A 20,395-nucleotide genomic window follows, 5' to 3' on the forward strand; every position below is an offset into this window, starting at 1 on the left:
TGATAGGAGCAGAATAGAAACATAGAAACATAGAAATTAGGTGCAGGAGTAGGCCATTCGGCCCTTCGAGCCTGCACCGCCATTCAATATGATCATGGCTGATCATCCAACTTAGTATCCTGTACCTGCCTTCTCTCCATACCCCCTGATCCCTTTAGCCACAAGGGCCACATCTAACTCCCTCTTAAATATAGCCAATGAACTGGCCTCAACTACCCTCTGTGGCAGAGAATTCCAGAGATTCACCACTCTCTGTGTGAAAAATGTTTTCCTCATCTCGGTCCTAAAAGATTTCCCCTTTATCCTTAAACTGTGACCCCTTGTTCTGGACTTCCCCAACATCGGGAACAATCTTCCTGCATCTAGCCTGTCCAACCCCTTAAGAATTTTGTACGTTTCTATAAGATCCCCCCTCAATCTTCTAAATTCTAGCGAGTACAAACCGAGTCTATCCAGTCTTTCTTCATATGAAAGTCCTGGCATCCCAGGAATCAGTCTGGTGAACCTTCTCTGTACTCCCTCTATGGCAACAATGTCTTTCCTCTGTAGCACCTAACCGCAAAATGAGGCCATTCAGCCCTTCAAGTCTATTCTACCATTCAATCATGGCTGATCTATCTTCTAATCCCATTCTCCTGCCTTCTCCCCGACACCCATACTCATCAAGAATCTATCTATCCCTGCCTTAAAAATATCCATTGACGGCCTCCACAGCCTTCTGTGGCAAAGAATTACGTATCCGCATGCATCTCGACTCGAGAAAGATAATCATTGAAGATGATTGGGCCTAGAGTAGGGTTGCCAACTGTCCCGCATTAGCCAGGACATCCCGCATTTTGGGCCAAATTGGTTTGTCCTGTACGGGACTGCCATTGTCCATATTTGACTGCTACTTCTCTGGTCAAGGGGACTGTCGGGTCGGAGTGCCGCGTCCGGCCCCAACTCACCCGTCCCCACGTAGTGCAGCAGCAGCGCCTCGCCCATGGCCCCGTCAACCCTCCTTCTCATTGCCGATCCTCAGCTCCTCAGCTGGCCAACTCCTCAGCTGGCCCACCGGCCGGGCTTTGTGTGCAGTCCAGCACCCGGGCCAACTCATCATTCACCCAGCCCCGGCTGAGTCGGTCAACGAATTGCCGTTGGGAATTTGTCCTGTATTTTGACCCTTATTTGGGAGCGAGAAAGTTGGCAACTCTACCTAGGAGGATCCTGCCCAGAGCAAGTCCTGCAGTTATACCCTAAAGGGCCTGTCCCACTTTGGTGTTATTTGCGTGTCATTTACGCGACATCATTTATGGCACGCATAACGCGCGTGGTGAGACATGGTGGCGTAGGCAGTGATGCACGGTAGCGCGCGGCGCCCCAGGATTTGGGGATTCTGAAAATCCTCGCACGCCACCTACGTGACGCGCAAATGACGCCCAAGTGGGACAGACCCTTAAGGACGTCACCACTCCGAGTCTGGTGATATCTCCCTCATTGATGCCGTATTCACGCAGGACATGCTGAAAAGAGGCAAATATACTGAGACAATTAACAAACATCAAGACTTACCATATACAACCACTGTAGCAGTGGTACTGCGTCGCTTGGCAACAATGTTCTTGGCCACACAGGTATAGTTGGCTGTGTCGGACAGGCGGGCTTGTTTGATGATCAGGTTGTGGTCAATGGTGATGAGGAAGTTGGTGTCTTGGATCGGATTGATAATGTCATCATTCTTCAGCCATTCCACCTGGGTCAGATCAATGGACAGCAGGTTAGTGGCAGTGTTCCTTCAGAATCAACATGATGGCCAAACGATTACATTGGTCGCCCAGTTTACAAACACTTCTGTCTTTGAGTCAGTAGATGGTGCGTTCAGGTTCCACAACGGTGCAGAGGGGACTTAGCCAGGACTCGAGGGGCTGAGCTACAGTGAGAGGATGAGCAGGCTCGGACTTTATTCCTTGGATTGCAGCAGCATAAGGGGTGATCTTATAGGGTGTATAAAATCATGAGGGGACTTGATAAGGCAAATGCACAGTATTTTACCCAGAATAGGGGAATCAAGAACCAAGGGACAGAGGCTTAAGGTGAGTGGGAAAAGTTTTATGGAACGTTAAACATAATGAGTTTATGGAACGAGCTGACGGAGAAGGTAGTTGAGGCAGTGTTCTCTGGAAAGAACACTTCCACCTGACCCTAATGCCCCTGTCCCACTTAGGAAACCTGAACGGAAACCTCTGGAGACTTTGCGCCCCACCCAAGGTTTCCGTGCGGTTCCCGGAGGTTGCAGGTGGTTGCCGGAGGTTGCAGGTAGTGGAAGCAGGTAGGGAGACTGACAAATACCTCCGGGAACCGCACGGAAACCTTGGGTGGGGCGCAAAGTATCCAGAGGTTTCCGTTCAGGTTTCCTAAGTGGGACAGGGGCATAGCTCTGTTTTCGTCTCCATGCCACAGCCTGTCGCAAAAGTCGAGTACAACACACAAGTGCTAGTAATTATGTTTTTAGTTCTGGAGATACAGCGCGGAACCTGGCCCTTCGGCCCACCGAGCCCATGCCGTCCATCGATCCCTGCGTATTAACACTATCCTACACCCACTAGAGACAATTTACATTTACACCAAGCCAATTAACCTACAAACCTGTACGTCTTTGGAGTTTGAGAGGAAGCCAAAGATGTCGGACAAAACCCACACAGGTCACGGGGAGAACGTCCAAACCCCGTACAGACAGCACCCGTAGTCTCTGGCGCTGCAAGGCAGCAACTCTGCCACTGCACCACCATGCCGCCCCTTTATGTACACTCTATGCACGCAGGGGATACATTTCCACTGCGCTTATTCAGTGACCACTTATTTGTTATCTCATGTCAAGCTCGATCCAAATCAATGCCAATGCCTCGAGGTCACATTCCTCCCAGATACCATTAAGATGTAACAAATGGCCAGCACCGTCGACTAGATTTATCTCAATTGCCCTTTGTCTCATCTCCACTCTTCCATCGCCCGTTATTTAATCGATAGAATTAAAGATATCAATTCTTTTATCAAATGATGATAGTTGCAGGTTGCCTGGCCTTCAGCTCCCAGAGAAACTCACTCGAGCGTGCAATTTAATCTGTTCTGGGGAAAGAATCATTTGATCCCGAAATGGAGCTCAGTAAGCAAGATTCTATTTTCATTAGGTTTTAATGCATTTCTAATTAATTTGTTTCCATTCACACAGTTACAAGTGTTCACTGATTAATTGGCCTGACCACAATGTTTTTTAGCCCTTTAATCTTCCCTCACTACATTGACTTATTAAAATGAGTGGCAGTAAATTGGGAGCCATTCAATATACTCCCTTGCATGTTCCTAGTGAGCGTATCTGCGAGATGATGCAGTGCCTTGATATTTTGAGTCCTGCAGTGCCCACTGTGATGGCCTTTGAGAAACTCTTGCAGCAGCAGTTTATGCAGTCCCTGCATTAGAGATGGGGCCTCGATCAATGCAATATCAGAACAGAACTAAGGAGGGCCTACGATGAAGTATAAAGGCAATTTTATTTTAAGTGCGTGCATCTTTCAGAAACCTGTAAATGTCAGCAGTCTTTGTTCTAAGTTGCAATTAAAATTTGTATTTACATAGCATCTTTCACATCTCTTATGCACGCGGATCAGTGCACCTCCAAGAACTATCGAGATGTTCGATACAATCAAGGACACGTCGGATAGCTTGACTGAAACCTTCACTATTACCCAGAGCATTCAATTTCTCCCGCACCAGTGTACATGGGACCATCCACGAAAAGCCAACGCAACCAAAGACTTGTCCCAACCCCGGTCATTCCTTCTTCTCCCCACTCCTGTCGGGATGAAGATAGAGAATGTGGAATCATGCATGACGATCCCGAACTTCAGCTGACTTACACACTTCATGGAAGATCTTCCTGGTGGAAAGATCATCCCAGGTACATTGTTAGCTAGTCGTGTTAACACGGCAGAGATATCCCATGTAGATGCTGAGGTTGCAGTGACAATCTCTTCAGGTCTGACATGTGGCACATTTATCAGCGCACTTATGCTTCTGCTGAGGCTGGCTAATTTGTCCCGATCATCCAGTAAATTAATCAGATGGACACGCTGCTCCTTCAAATGCCATTTCACACACTATTTGGCATCTTCGAATTGTGATGGCAGAATAATCCTAGCGTTGCAGGATGCCAAAGCAGATGAACGAACAGTCACACAGAGTGCCCTACCTTGCCGGCGTTTTAACATTCACAACGGCTGATGGAAATATTTACAAAACACCCCTGGAGCTGTGGAGACAGGGGACTGGAACGCACTCAAGGTGTTTAGTCTCTTTGCTGAAGCTGGTGACTGCTTTCTCAGTTTTAACACCATTGACATTTGTCAGGGTGACATCCTAAGTGTGATAGGTGTAAACTAGACACAAGGGGGGGGGGGGGGGGAGAGAATTCCCCTCCATCTAGATGCTCCATAAAAAGCATTTTATTACGATGCATCCCAGCACGGTTTGGGAACAGCTCCATGCAAGACCGCAAGAAATTGCAGCGAATTGTGGACGCAGCCCAGACCATCACACAAACCAACCTCCCTTCCATTGACTCCATTTATCCTCGGCAAGGCCAGCAGCATAATCAAGGATAAGTTGCACCCTGGCCACTCCCTCTTCTCCCCTCTCCTATCAGGCAAAAGTTACAAAAGTGTGAAAACGCACACCTCCAGATTCAGGGACAGTTTCTTCCCAGCTGTTATCAGGCAACTGAATCATCCTACCACAACCAGAGAGCAGCCCTGAACTACGATCTACCTCAATGGTGACCCTCAGACTATCCATGATCGGACTTTGCTGGCTTTACCTTGCACTAAACGTTATTCCCTTTATTATGTATCTGTACACTGTAAATGACTTAATTATAATCATTAATTGTCGTTCCGCTGACTGGTCGGCACGCGACAAAAGCTTTTCACACCACCTTGGTGCACATGGCAATAAACTAAACAAATACACATTGCAGCAGCTACACATTTGATGCAACTCACAAAATTCAGCTCAGTTGTAACATGGCCCAATTTTTGAGGCACCGGGTGGGACCACGTTGAGGTACCTCTACTTTGAATGTTTCACTCCAGTGGCTGACACCATCTTCTATCCCTGACTTTCTTACATTGGATACAATAGTGACTTTGATTGTGGCAAGTTGGTGACCCATTCATAAAGAATCTTAAATATATAAGGTAGCAACTTGCATTAGTAGGAACAGCACCTCATATTTCGCTTGGGCAGCTTACAACCCAGCGGTATTAATATTGAAGGTACACAAAATTGCTGGAGAAACTCAGCGGGTGCAGCAGCATCTATGGAGCGAAGGAAATAGGCGACGTTTCGGGCCGAAACCCTTCTTCAGACAATTAATGATTAATATTGATCTCTCTAACTTCAAGTAATCCCTGCATTCCCTCTCAATCCACCCCTCCCCCACCCTAGTCATCCTGCCAGTTTCACTGTTCGCATCCATGTTATCACCTCTTCCAAGGCCAACAATGGACCATTGTGGGCTCCACCTTGGTTATCGGTGCCAGCTCTGATTTGTTTTGAACCTTTTTATACCTCTAGTTTCCCACCCACCCCCCCCCCCCAACCCAAAACATCACCTATTCCTTTTGCTGCCTGACCCGCTGAGTTGCTCCAGCATTTTGTGTCTATATTCGGTGTGAGGCAGCATCTGCAGTTCCTTCCTACACAACCTGCATTGCTTACTCAGTTTACTTTAAACGACCTTTCCTCATTAAACTTAACAGGAGGGACAGGGAGTAATAAGTCTACAATGACTGGTGATAAATCTTGCAAGGGTTTTGGCCACTGATTGTACTCCAGTCTGAACTTCCATCATAGAGTTACAGAGACATACGACATGGACACAGGCCCTTCAGACCTTTAACCATCAAGCGCCCATTTACACTAATTCTAATCAATCCCTTTTTAAAAAAAAATTCTTCCTCACATTCTCATCAACTTCACCCAGATTCTACCCTCACCTTTTGAGGCAGACAAATTCTTGATTAGAACAGGAGTCAAGGGTTATGGGGAGAAGGCAGGAAAATTGGATTAGGCAGAGATCAGCCATGATTGAATGGTGGAGTAGGCTCGAAGGGCCGAATGGCCTAATTCTACTCCTATAAATTGTGAACTCACCCACCCACCATTGGCAATTTACAGCCACCGATTAACCTACCAACCCACACGTCTTTGAGGTGCGAGAGGAAGCAGAGCACCCACCACCACAGTGGGACCGGGTATAGGGGGCTGAGCATATCCAACAACAACCAAAAGTGAATAACTTTCAAAATGTCTTCCTTCTCGTTTATGTCCATTTATTATCGTAAAAAAGGAGCTTAAATGTCCTGAATTCATTTTTCAACCAGACCATGACCTCCCCTCATTTTGTGGCAACCTGCTCCCTGATGGTGGACACTGGAGCTCAAGACAATAACCTTTCACCATCTCATGTAAGTCAACTGTCTAGTTTGATATTTGCAAGATGCACAACAGTGGTTTTATTGGGCATCTTGGAACCTCTGTGCTTCAATCATCTTTTTCCTGGCTTAACTTAAGTGACTCATTGTTATGTTCTTGTCGGGGACCCTAATAAATGTCTGGCTTCAGTGTCTATGACTGCACATAACTTAGTTGCAACTCAATGAGCAAGGCATTTATTTATTCACAGTGGCTCTCAATGGGTATTATGTTCGATAAAAGTGTGCAAGTCTCCAACTATTCTTCTCTCTAGCCATCCTCCGACCTATTTCTTTCTCCCTCACATGTTTATCCCTTTTCCACTTGAATTATTATATTATAATTTGTATTTGTATTATTATATGTGTGTGTGTGTGTGTGTGTGTGTGTGTGTGTGTGTGCATTGTTTGCTGTGTGTGTGTGTGTGTGTGTGTGTGTGTGTGTGTGTGTGTGTGTGCGCATTGTTTGTCTGTGTGTGTGTGTGTGTGTGTGTGTGTGTGTGTGTGTGCGCATTGTGTGTCTGTGTGTGTGTGTGTGTGTGTGTGTGTGTGTGTGTGTGTGTGTGTGTGTGTGTGTGTGTGTGTGTGTGTGTGTGTGTGTGTGTGTGTGTGTGTGTGTGTGTGTGTGCGCATTGTTTGTCTGTGTGTGTGTGTGTGTGTGTGTGTGTGTGTGTGTGTGTGTGTGTGTGTGTGTGTGCGTGTGTAAGTAAACCATTTTTGGTTACTTATTATGGTGTTTACAGTGTACTATGTTTACACATCTGCCGTGCTGCGGCAAGTAAGAATTTCCTAGTTGCCTTTTGGGACATATAACAATAAAACCCTCTTGACTCTCTTGAATCTTGACCGGACTCTTGAATACATATTTATAGTCATTCATCTCAACCCACTCCCTATGCGAGCAAGTAAACATTCTTAGTACTGAGTAAAGAAATTTCTCCCAAATTCAACACTTGATTTTTTGAGGATCATTTTATAGAAGACTAGAGAAGAGATTTTCACTCGAGAGAGACTTCAGGCTAAAAAACCTGACCTGAAAGACTAACTTAAAATCTCCCTCAAGTGGATATGTCTTCTCCACTGGCACTGAACAACACTTTTCATTATTTTTGAGAATTAAAAAAAAAAAATTTATGAGAAGGGATCTTTAGCTTGTGCATTCTTTCCCGATAAACTATCTCCCCTGCCTTATATTATTTATTTTTTATGAATCTTTTCTCGCAGCTAATACAAGCTCGGACCAAAATTAGGATTACAAATACAAGTCTAACCAAACCGGACTGCTCATGGGACAAAATGAACTCCAAAGTGTGGTGTGTACCTCTGCTGGTGGGATGCCCTCTGGTGGACGACACTGCAGGAGGACCTCGTGTTCTAGCGTCACGTCCGTTCCCAATGGCTCTTGATCGAAGTTCTTCCTCAGGTCTGCAGAGAACGGGGCAAAGTCAAGTTGAAATTGTGCTGCATTGGATCTTCCCACAAATCTCTCAACTTCACCATATGAAAAAGATTATGCTTTAGCTCCTTGTTACCCAATGTCTACCACATAGGATTCTGCACCACCAACTGTGTGGGCGGGGGGGCTACAACTCAGCCGCATATTGGGGAAGACAAAGATTCGGGGGAAAACTGAGTTACAAATTACCCTTGAGCTTCATGGCAAGAAACTCTGATCATCTTTTGACCCGTACCACTCATTATCCTGCTCAGCTAATACCCTTGATCTGCTTTAATGGTATTTAGTTGAGTTTAGTTTAGAGATACAGCGAGGAAACAGGCCCTTCGGCCCATCGAGTCCACACTGACCAGTGATCCCCGCACACTAACGCCATCCTACACACACTAGGGACAATATACATCTATACCAAACCGATTAACCTACAAACGCATATGGCGCGCAAAGATTTTGTACATCACAAAATCCTGGGACACTGCGAGCGTCACTGCCTATGTCATCACGCATCATGCGTGCGTAATGTGCACCATGCGCGCATAATGCGCACATCACGCGCGCGACATGTGTCGTGACGCATAAATTATGGCACGTAAATTAGGCGCAAATAACGGCCAAGTGGGACAGGCCCTTAACTCTGTTATGTAGCACCTTATCAAATGCCTTCAGGCAAACCAAAAACAAGCACATCCATCTGTTCTCTTTCATCCACCCTGCTTGTTACATCCTTAAAGAAACATTAATAGAGCTATCAAACACAATTTACCTTGCATGAAACCACATTAGTAATAACACACTTCGGTAGAACCACTGTTTACTGAATAATCGACCAGTATTTTTTCTAATGAAGGATGTTCGGCAAACTGGCCTCTCTCACTTTCTCTCCCTCTCCACTATATAGTAGTGCTCCACTGTCTGAAGAAGGGTCTCGACCCGAAACATCACCCATTCCTTCTCTCCTGAGATGCTGCCTGTCCCGCTGAGTTACTCCAGCATTTTGTGTCTCTCTGTCGTGCTGCATTTGTGGCTTTCAATCAGATTATAATTTTGAATGGGACCAACTAATGTGTGCATTATCTCGGCAATGAATTATTTTAGGCTTAGTCATCGGCAACGGAATCAGGGGATTGATCAGTTATTAACGTCATCGGTTCAGTTTAGTTTATTGTCACGTGTACCGAGGTACAGTGAAAAGCTTTTGTTGCGTGCCGACCAATTAGCTTGCCCGTCACGTTTTTTTCCTCAAAGTGGGATAACGAGTTTTGACAATCTTGCAGGGACTGAATGGGACAGTGGCAAAGTGAAGGCAGAAATGGGGGTGAGTGGATTTGCACTGGGATCTGCTAAAAGGATGAGGTTGAGAAGAAGCGAAATGGTGGAACATAGTCTTTGAGAACTGCGGGAGAGAAGAGGGGATGAGCAGTAAAAGAAGTAAGATGCTTGTGTCTGTGAACAAGTATACAATGGGAGATATTCCAAACAAATCTTTCATCCAGATACTCATCAGAGAAGGCATGTGCTGTCTCAAACCACAATATAATCAATGACTTTGTTATAAATCCCTTCCAGGCTAATCAATCTAACTCCCCAGGGCAGAGAAACGGAGTTAATGTTTCATCTCGATGACCTTTGTCAGTTCCGATGAAAGGTCATTGACATGGAAGATCATTGATGTGAAATGTTAACTCTTTCTTCAGCTCCAGGTGCTACCTGGCCCGCTGAGTTGGCCCAGCAATTTATTGAGCATCAGCAGTATGTTGCTCATCAAAATCTTCCAAAGAGCAGGAGCTATTTATTTCAGGAGAGGGATTAGTGGAGCATAAAATGTTGGAGTAACTCAGCGGGCCAGGCAGCATCTCCGGAGGACGTAGATAGTGAAATCACAGAGGGGGCGCAGTGAGAGGGGGTGCAGTGAGAAGGGGTCTCACAGAACTCCTGTTGGAGAGAGGAGGAGAACGTCTTCTTGAGGAGATTTCGCAGGAGTTCCATACTGTAAACACAAATAACTCTAGATGCAGAAATCATGTGCAGAAGACCAAGTGCCGACGTAACTCAGCAGATCAGGCACCTGACTCGTTGAGTTACTCCAGCACTTTGCGTTCTACACCAGATTCCAGCATCAGTAGTTCCTTGTGTTATAGAGTCATAGAGTATGGAAACAGGCCCAACTTGCTCTGTCCCACCTGCCTGCGTTTGGCCCATATCCCTCTAAACCTAACCTATCCATATCCATAGATGCTGCTGCACCCGCTGAGTTTGTCCAGTGTACCTACTATCCATGTACCTGTCTGAATGTCTCTTCAATGTTGTGATGGTACCTGCCTCAACAACCTCCTCCGGCAGCTCGTTCCAAACACCCGTTACCCTTTGTGTAAAAAAGTTAACCCTCAGGTCCCCCCCCCCCCCCCCCCCCCCCTCACCTTGAACTATGTCCCCTGGTTCTCGATTCGTCTACTCTGGGCAAGAGACTCGGTGCATTTACCCAATCTATTCCACTCATGATGTTGTACACTTCTGTAAGACCACCCCTCATCCTCCTGCCTCCTACCTGCCAAGGAATACAGTCCTAGCCTGCTCAACCTTTCCCTGTGGCTCAGGCTCTCGAATCCAGGCAACATTCTCGTAAATCTTCTCCGCGCCCTTTCCGGTTTGGCAACAAATTGCCTATAACATGGTGCCCAGAACTGATCACAATACTCTAAATTGTGCCTCTATTAACAGATCTTGATGGATATTCAGGGCTATTGGACAAAGTGCGATGTTGCACCCATTTTCAATAGGGGGCAGCAGCATGGGGGTGGCACAGCTGGTAGAGTAGCCAAGACCCCAGGTTCGATCCTGACCTCGGGTGCTGTCTGTGTGGAGTTTACACGTTCTCCTCCAGGTGCTCCGCTTTCATTGCACACCGCCAAGACGTGCAGGTTTGTAGGTAAATTGGCCCTCTGTGGATTGCCCATAGTGAGTGGATGCAAAAGTGGGATAACATAGAACCAGTATGAATGGGTTATCGATGGTTGACGTGGACTCGATGGGCCAAAGGGCCTGTTTCCATGCTGTCAAAACTGTTGAATCCACTATGGAATGCATTTATAGAACAACACTGGTTTGGTGGGAACAGGAAACACCTCAGGCAATGCTTCAGGCTGACATAACTCCAGTTGCAATCACAACCCTCTGCTTGAGAAACCTTTCCAATAGACAGACTGCAACTATGTAAGTTACACTGGCGTCTACGAAAAACATAATCATCACGACTTCACTCCAAAGCCCTACATCCCTCCCATAAGTTCTCATAGGCTTACCCTCAGTCCGCCTTGGCCTAGGCCATCTCCTGGTTGTCAAACACTTAAATGCCCCGCCCCCTCCCATTCCCACACTGACCTTTCTGTCCTGCACCTCCTCCATTGTCAGAGTGAGGCCACATGTAAATTGGAGGAGTAACACATCATATTTCACTTGGGCAGCTTACAACCCAGTGGTATGAATGTTGATTTCTCATATTCCAAGTAACTTCCGCATTCTCCCCCCCGTCTCTCCACCACAACCCCACCCTGGCCATCCTACTAGTTCCACTGTTTGTATCCTTGTATCCCTTTGTTCACACATCTACCTCAGCTAACAGCAGGCCATTATGGACTTCACCCTTCCTGAGGTCATCTATTATAGAGTCATGCAGTGTGGAAACATGCCCTTCGGCCCAACTTGCCCACATCGACCAACATGTCTTCTTCTTCTTGCATGTGGCGTGCGTGATTGCATTCGTCGAAACAGGGCGGACCACATGAAGGTTGCAATCTCCCACCCCCGACCAACATGTCCTGTCTATACTAGTCCCACCTGCCTGCATTTGGCCTGTCCCCCTCTAAACTTGTCCTATCCATGTACCTCACTATTTGCTTCTTAATCTGTTGTTGGCCCTATTTTGTTCTGGCCTTCTCTATCTTTCAGTCTGAAAATGAGTTCTGACCAAAAAGGTCACCTATTCCTTTTCTCCAGAGATGCTGCCTGACCCGCTGAGTTACTCCAGCACTATGTGCCTATCTGGGTTTACTAGTCACGGGCTTATTTCAGTGATGGCAGTGGAGGTCCGCTCACCTATCCTAGTGTTGTGCAGACCATTTAATTCCCACCAGACGGTGCAAATACAAGTAGAACATGAAGCAAGGGCGACGGCAGGCGTAGAATGAGAGTTCCCATTGCTCTCTCACCCTGATTGGGAATGAATGGTTGCAATGTAACCAAACCACTACCTGAAGACCAGCCATATTGAAACATCACCTATGATCATATTCTCCTTTGCATAAACCACTGAGGTTTACCTTGCACTAAACGTTATTCCCTTATAGACAATAGACAAAGACAATAGATGCAGGAGTAGGCCATTTTGCCCTTTGAGCCAGCAGCGCCATTCAATGTGACCATGATCAGTGCCCCGTTCCTGCCTTCTCCCCATATCTCCCGACTCTGCTATCTTTAAGAGTCCTATCAAGCTCTCTCTTGAAAGTATCAAGAGAACCTGCCTCCACCGCCCTCCATTCTCCACAGAGAATTCCACAGCCTCATAACTCTCTGAAAGTGTTTCCTCATCTCCATTCTAAATGGCTTACCCTTATTCTTATCATGTACCTGCACACTGTAAATGGCTCAATTGTAATCATGAGTTGTCTTTCAGCTGGTTGGGTAGCACGCAACAAAAAGATTTTCACTCTACCTCAGTACACATGACAATAAACTAAACTGAAACGGGGGCACTAACATTAGCACGAAATAACGTCAAAAGGGACATTGAATGAAAATGTTCTAGACATGTTTGTAGATCAAGATGAGTGCCCGGACCACGAGGTGTAGAGGACAGGCGTATACGTACAGGCAATACGGACGTAAGCTCTTCTGCTCTTGGTCGTACCCGAGGCGCTCCAGGCAACGCACTGGCACCAGAAGTCTTCCAGACCGAACAGCTCCTCCACCTGTTGCCGGGACACCTCAATGTGAACCTCCCGAACGACCAGCCCTGTGCAACAGAAGAGATCAGTTAGTTAGTAAGTGGAGTAGTCTAGGAAGGAACCGCAGGTGCTGGATTATACCGAAGGTAGACACAAAGTGCTGGAGTAACCCGGCAGGTCAGGCGGGAGAAAATGGATGGGTGACGTTTCGGGTCGGTACCCTTCTTCCCACCCGAAACATCACGCATCTTTTCTCTCCGGAGATGCTGCTTGACTCGCACTTACTCTGTTACTCTGATACTTTGGGTATGCCTCTCCCTTGAGGAAGTGGAGACATGCACGGCACAACGGTGGCTTTTCTGCGCAGGCTGCAGCAATTATTATTAACATTATACTTTTGGACGCCTACCAAAGACTCTCAAGGACGCCTTACAAAATGTAACAAGCAGATGACAAAACATATAAGCAGAATAAAACAAAAAACAAAAAAAATAGTAGGGACATCAACAACACACGATTCAAAGAGAGAGCAGCGGCACCTTAGCGCGCCAGCGTTCACTCTCCCTTCCGGAAGCCATCTTGGAGACAAAATAATCAAAACACCTTTTAACATTGAACATCCACCACAGTGACTCCTACACACTCCTCACTGTGGTGGAAGGTTCAAGTCTTTCCCCTTGCTCTTCCGCGATCGTGGGCTCCAATAGATCGAGGCTCTCGCTATGGTGCGGGGCTGAGACAGTGCCACACTGTCAGAGGTCCCACTCTCTGGTGGATGCAACTCTTCATGTGTTCCTGCTTTGAAGAAGAGCACAAGAGCTACCCCGTCCGTGATCTGGTCAATATTTATCCCCCTCAGCAATGCATCACCAACACATTGCTGTCATGGAAGCTTCCAGTGAACATGTTGACCACCATTTTCACACAATAGAGCAGTGACTGGATTTCAAATGGTCCTTGGCTCTAAAACACTGGAACCACATAAAGTAGTGACACAGAAACACAATACTTTTTTTCCTTTTCCTTCCTGAAGAATGGTCTCATCCTGAAATGTTATCCATCCCCTCCTCTCCAGAGATGCTGCCTGCCCTGCAGAGTTAACCCCAACCATTTACTGTCTAAATTCATTTTTTTTCCCTTTTACTGTTTTCCAAACTACCTTTACTTTGCAAAGCCATGTTTAACGTTTGGGACCTGATCCTTGAACTCTGATTCTCTTTCCCTACCTGCCGATCACTTCCAGCATTCACGTTTTGAATTTGAGATTTCCAGCATCTGTTGTATTGTTATTTTCACCCCATAGTCGGTTTCGATAGCAAACCACCACCAGTCTCTGGTACGACTGCAATCCTGCCCACCATTTCTTGTCTGCCTCCATTAAGAATCCTTGACGTATTACCTAAAAATGCTTTAGAGTCGTTTGTGAAATTTCTTTGTGGGTAAAATGCTGCATCCATTCTCTGTACTACATCATCCTTCAATGAGAAGAAAAACTGATGGCTTTATCTTTGTTAGCAGCTACCTGGAGGAATAATAAACGACGGCTAAAACAATGAGTAAATACTTTCCCTTGGCTGAAATTACGCTCACTCCCATGGGAATGTCATAAAGAATCCTTGTTATAAATGTGTTTACATTCATATTAATGCAGATCTTCTCCTCAGTAAATCGGATGGTGCCTTAAGGACATCTGCACTACACCCTCAACCACCAAACGGATGTGCTCAAATGGAGCCAAGTCCATTCAGGCCCAATGTTTGCTCACAGTTTAACTGGTGCAGGATCAAGGAACACACAGGAATACATCATGGACATGCTGGGCCGAAGGACCTGGTTCCAAGCTCCTTGACTTGAATTGATAGACTGGTAGCCAGTTGCCACTTTAAAATTGTTTGTTATCTGTAATAACATCAGATATGTGGAGGATTGTGTCTGCAGTTAAGTTTAATTCATGCTGTTCACTGAGTTATGAGGAATATTGATGCCAATCTGTTACAAGGGAAGAAATATTGCAGAATCATATCAACTGAATGCGATGTGATACCTGACATGAATCCCGCGGATTTCAACAGCAATCATTACTCAACATGTTCTTCAGAGACAGGGTTTGGATGGTCAGATTGTGGAACAATAACCATGCTGCATCTTTGCAATTCGAATAGATAGCCTGCCTTTGGTTGAGCCAGGGTGGCACGGTGGCGCTGCGGTAGAGTTGCTGCCTCACAGCGCCAGAGACGCGGGTTCGATCCTGACTACGGGTGCGGTCTGTACGGAGTTTGTGCATTCCCCTTGTGACCGCGTGGGTTTTCTCTCGGTGCTCCGGTTTCCTCCCACATTCCGAAGGCATGCAGGTTTGTAAATTGCCCCTTGGGTGTAGGATGTGGATGAGAAAATGGGATAACATAGAACTAGGGTGATCGATGGTCGAACTGACGGGGTCAATGGGCCTGTTTCATGCTGTGTCTATCAATTCAATTCAAGTTTCTGATTAATTCTATTTTAATTGATGGCCTTGACCCTACTTCACCAAATCCGGCATATACAGTATATGGCTTCACAGGCAGTGACGTGGTTTGAATACAGCCACTCTTATAAAGGAGGAAACACTATGTCACCACTGGTAAATGGGGATTAGGGTAGATGGATATCTGATGGTCAACATGGGCATCACGGGCCTTAGGACCTATTTCCACCTTACGAGATACTATGGGTTGAAAGCTACTGGAGAAACACAACATCACTGTGATGCACACACACACATACGCCAACACACACACACACACACACGCCAACACACACACACACACACACACACACACACACACACACACACACACACACACACACACACACACACACACACACACTAACACACACACACGCCAACACACACACACACACACATCAATACACATGCCAGCACACAACACACACAAACACACACACACACACATGCCAACACATACACTGCAACTCACACATACCAATACAGACAAACACACACTAACACACACATACACCGACGCACACACACAAGCACACACACACACACACACATGCCAACACACACATGCCAACACACACACACCAACTCACACACATACCAATACACACACACACACACACACACCAACATGCACATACACACCGAAAACACTCAAACACACACACACACACACACACACACACACACACACACACACACACACACACACACACACACACACACACACACACACACACACACACACACACACAGGATTTATACAGTGCTTATGGTGAAACATCTACAGGTGCATGAGCCAGTCAAAATCTGGCTCAGTTGGTCAAAGAGATGGGCTTCAACGAGAGTCTCTGAGGGCAACGAGGAGAACTGCAGCACTGGTGGTTAAACCAGCCACAGACACACATACAATAGATTGCTGCTCACTGCTATTCTAACAAAATCATTAAATGCTGGGAGAATTTGTGAGGCCTTTGCCGAATGTTTGTACCAATGAGGCAATTTCTGAACCTTAATTGAAAGTAGATCTGCTTGAGGGAAGGGCTTCAATGGCAGAAACAAAGCTGGTTATTTATGCTGGTACTGACCTATTGAGACCGGATACATTAGAGTAAATCTAAAGTACATTAGAGACGGTTAGCTTTGGGAAATGTTTCTGGGTCGCTGCTCTGAGTAAATAAAGAGCTGGTTATTTGATATGTCTGACATTTTCCATTGAAACTGTACACCAGAGAACTGCTGCACTTTACTGGTCCCTCACCAGCCTGCCCACCTCTGCCGCTAGTTAACTTATCTTGCAATTACATTGTCGTCACGCACGGATTTTGCAGATTGCGTTCAGTGGAAAGGAATAGACTGGGGACAAATTCTGCTCCTATCAGTTATTGGGGTTTAGTCAATTCTTACTTGGCCCAAGAGTTCAAGTAATTAAACCTTTTAGTTCAGTCTCAGTTTAGTTTATTGTCACGTGCATCGAGATACAATGAAAAGCTTTTTGTTGCGCGCTAACCAGTCAGCGGAAACGCAATACATGATTACAATCAGTCCATTTACAGTGTATAGATACACGATAAGGGAATGACGTTTAGTGCAAGGTAAAGCCAGCAAAGCCCAATTTCGGCCCGAAACGTCGCCTATTTCCTTCGCTCCATAGATGCTGCTGCACCCGCTGAGTTTCCCCAGCAATTTTGTGTACCTTTAAAGCCCAATCAAGGATAGTCCGAGGGTCATCTAATTGGTAGATAGTAGTTCAGCACTGCTCCCTGGTTGAGGTAGGATGATTCAGTTGCCTGATAACAGCTGGGAAGAAACTGTCCCCGAATCTGGAGGTGTGCGTGTTCACACTTCTATACCTTTTGCTCGATGGGAGAGGGGAGAAGAGAGAGTGGCCAGGGTGCGACCTATATTCTCTTTCGCTTGGAAAAATAGGTATTGATCTTTTTGAACCATACGAGTTACAGAACAGCATAGAGGGGTGGGGTGGGGAAGCTCGGCAGGGTAGAAACAGATCTGTTTCCGCGCTGTATCTCTAAAATAAAACAGCGAGAGGTGAATCTCCTGAATTCTCTACCAAATGTCTTGTGCAGGCTGTATCATGAGAGGTATTTAAAGTGGAGATAGATTTTTGTTGTTGTTGAAAGATCAGGTAATTGATGGCTATGGGGAATTGGCACAGAAGAGGCATTGAGGCGAGCGTAGATCAGTCGTGATCATATGGAATGGGGAGACAAACCTGAAAGGCCAGGTGGCCTCACCCCTGCTCCCTATTTGTTGTGTTCTTGCGTTACATAACCTAAGGAGCAGTTCGAATTGTTGTTCACCATTTCAAAGAATGATCCAACCCCACAGAGGGGTTCACTTGATCCGTGCCGTGTGCCGATAGATTCTGGATAGAGCAGCTTTGATTGCCTGTTGCATTCAGTCCATGGATGGCACATTCTTTTAGTTTAGTTGAGTTCAGTTAAAAAGATACAGCATGGAAACAGGCCCTTCGGCCCACCGAGTCCGTGCTGACCAGCGATCCCCCTTACAGCGTACACTAGTTCTATCATACATACCGGGGGGGGCAATTTACAGGGGGCCTATTAACCGACAAACCGCACGTCTTTGGCATGTGGGAGGAAACCGGAGCGCCTGGAGGAAACCCACGTGGTCACAAGGTAATCCCCGCAGACAGCGCCCGAGGTCGGGATCGAACCCGGGACTCTGGCACTACGAGGCAGTGGCTCGACCAGCTGAGCCTCCGTGGAAATGGTATTGACAGGAATGCTGTCCTTGGAGCTGGCATAGACTTGATGGGTGAAAAGCCTCCTCCTGCACCGTTGAAATCTGTGCAAGAAGCCGGGAAAGGGGATCTGGCAACTCCAACTCAGAAGCTGGAACATGAAGGGTTAAGGGCCTGTCCCACTTGCCGATTTTTTCGGTGACAGCCGGCATCATTGACTGACATATCAGGTCACCGAAAATTCGCGCCGTGAAGCGGCAGGATGACATAACACGTGCGGTGTTTTTTCAAGTGTCGCAACGGAGGGTCGAGGTCCCGACCACAGGGGAAAATGGAGGAGGACTGGCCAAATGTTGTGCCTTCCACCACAGCATTCATCACTGTTTGTATTAACTTTGAATTGTGTTTTAGTGTGTTCTTTCTCATTGTACCGCTGCTGGCAAATTCATTTTGAAATGTTCACACACTTTTGGCGAAACACTGATATGACGCCAGCAGTCGCTGAAAAAAATCACTAAGTGGGACAGGCCCTTTAGGTGACCTCCTGTGCTTTAGTCCCTGCTGTTAAATACAGGGAGGCAGTTTTCGGTATCTGTTATGGTTGGAAAGAAGAAAGTTAATTAGCAACGGGGAGATAAGTGCTTCTTATAAAGACTACATTTTTCTGTCTTGTTAAGCAAACAGGAAGCAGAGATTAAATGAAAACATATGTACTTAATATGTGCAAGGGAAGAAATATTGCATCTCAGCAGAATCACGCTAGCAGCTCCATTCAAGAACAGACATTGTGGAGACAGCATGCTGAATGCATAATTATAGACCTGTTCAAAGGCTGCCGAGCTCTGCAAGTAACATAAACACACATAAGCATTTAGCTTTGGTTTAAGCAGTCGCCCATTTGTTCTCTGCCCACCGATTAGCTCCGTCTGCAAACTAGGGTGTGTAAAATTAAATGTGGTCTGAGCAAAATATCCACTGTGACGCCCGAGGGCTGGGGGGTGAAAAAACAGCCGGTTCCCTCCACTCGCCCGAGAGGGGCGTGAGTTCGCTGCACCCGGCCAGTGCAGGAATGTTGGGTGTCGAGGCGAGGAGGCTGACCGGCGCACGGATAATGTGGAGGAAAGAACCGCAGATGCTGGTTTGCACTGAAAATAAACACAAAATGCTGGAGTAACTCAGCAGGACAGGTAGCACGTCTGGAGATAATGAATGGGTGACGTTTCGGGTCGAGACCCTTCTTCAGACTGATGTTTCGAAGAAGGGTGTCAACCCGAAACGTCACCCATTCCTTCTCTCCAGAGATGCTGCCTGTCCCGCTGAGTTACTCCAGCTTTTTATAGCTATCTTTGCACAGAGTTAGTCCTGGCGGAGTTCAAGGTTAGACTCAAGGTTAGGAGGCTCTGGTTAATATCCCCACTGCCCCTAGCGACGAGGAGATGGAACCAAATGATGGACATAGTTCAGTTTAGTTTGGAGATGGTGCATGGAAACAAACAGGCCATTTGGCCCATCGACTCTATGCCAAACATCAATCACCTGTTCACACTACTTCAGTGTTATCCCACTCTCTCATCCACTCCCTACACAAAAGGGGCAATTTCCAATTTACAATGACTTGAAGTTAAATTCCCAGTTGCCGTAATGAAACATGAACTCATGTCTTTGAATCAATGACTCAGAACCACGGCGTCTTGGGCAATTACTCAACCACTGTGAGTACTTGCCTCATCGAGTCTTCCACAGGAAGAACATTAAAGGGCCTGTCCCCACTTGCCGATTTTTGCCGCGACTGCCGGCATCATATCGGTATCGCCAAAAGACACCGGTGACAAAAAAAGTTGCGACGCTTGGAACAAACACCGGGTGTCATACGCCTTCACGCCCTGATACGTCAGTCAATGATGCCGGCAATCGCTGAAAAAATCGCCTTGGGACAGGCCCTTAAATCACCAAAGATAGACACAAAGTGCTGGAGTAACTCTGAATTGCTCTTCTGTTTAAACCAGCATCTGCAGGTCTTTGTAACTCTCCTTCGTGCTGGAGAGTGGTCCCCGCATATCCGGGGCCTCAGCTGGTCGCGGCGTATTTTTCAACATGTTGAAAAATGCCCGGGAGTAAAAAAGGTCGCCATGGAAAAAAATCGATACTTTTTTTACACGTAGGTTTAGGCGAAGTAGGTTGTAGTAGGTCGGCATGTTAGTCGTAGGTAATCGAGGGTAGTCGAAGGTAATCAAAGGTAGTCGTAGATAGTATTCAACTTAGTCG

At 46.4% G+C, this 20,395-nt stretch overlaps 1 protein-coding gene across 2 annotated transcripts in view; it reads right to left on the reverse strand.

Moving 5' to 3' along the window:
* Window positions 1-20,395, reverse strand: part of unc5b (unc-5 netrin receptor B) — a 208,431-nt gene that overhangs the window by 42,688 nt on the left and 145,348 nt on the right. For both annotated transcript variants that reach the window (XM_033012686.1, XM_033012685.1), the window contains exons 3-5: window positions 12,827-12,970; window positions 7,828-7,931; window positions 1,552-1,732 (exon numbers count right to left, since the gene is read on the reverse strand). In XM_033012686.1, coding sequence (XP_032868577.1) covers window positions 1,552-1,732; window positions 7,828-7,931; window positions 12,827-12,970 — 429 coding nt within the window. The remainder of the gene's footprint in view (window positions 1-1,551; window positions 1,733-7,827; window positions 7,932-12,826; window positions 12,971-20,395) is intronic.

The sequence above is a fragment of the Amblyraja radiata genome, chromosome 37 (assembly GCF_010909765.2).
Source record: "Amblyraja radiata isolate CabotCenter1 chromosome 37, sAmbRad1.1.pri, whole genome shotgun sequence".
In the NCBI taxonomy this organism is placed as follows: domain Eukaryota; kingdom Metazoa; phylum Chordata; class Chondrichthyes; order Rajiformes; family Rajidae; genus Amblyraja; species Amblyraja radiata.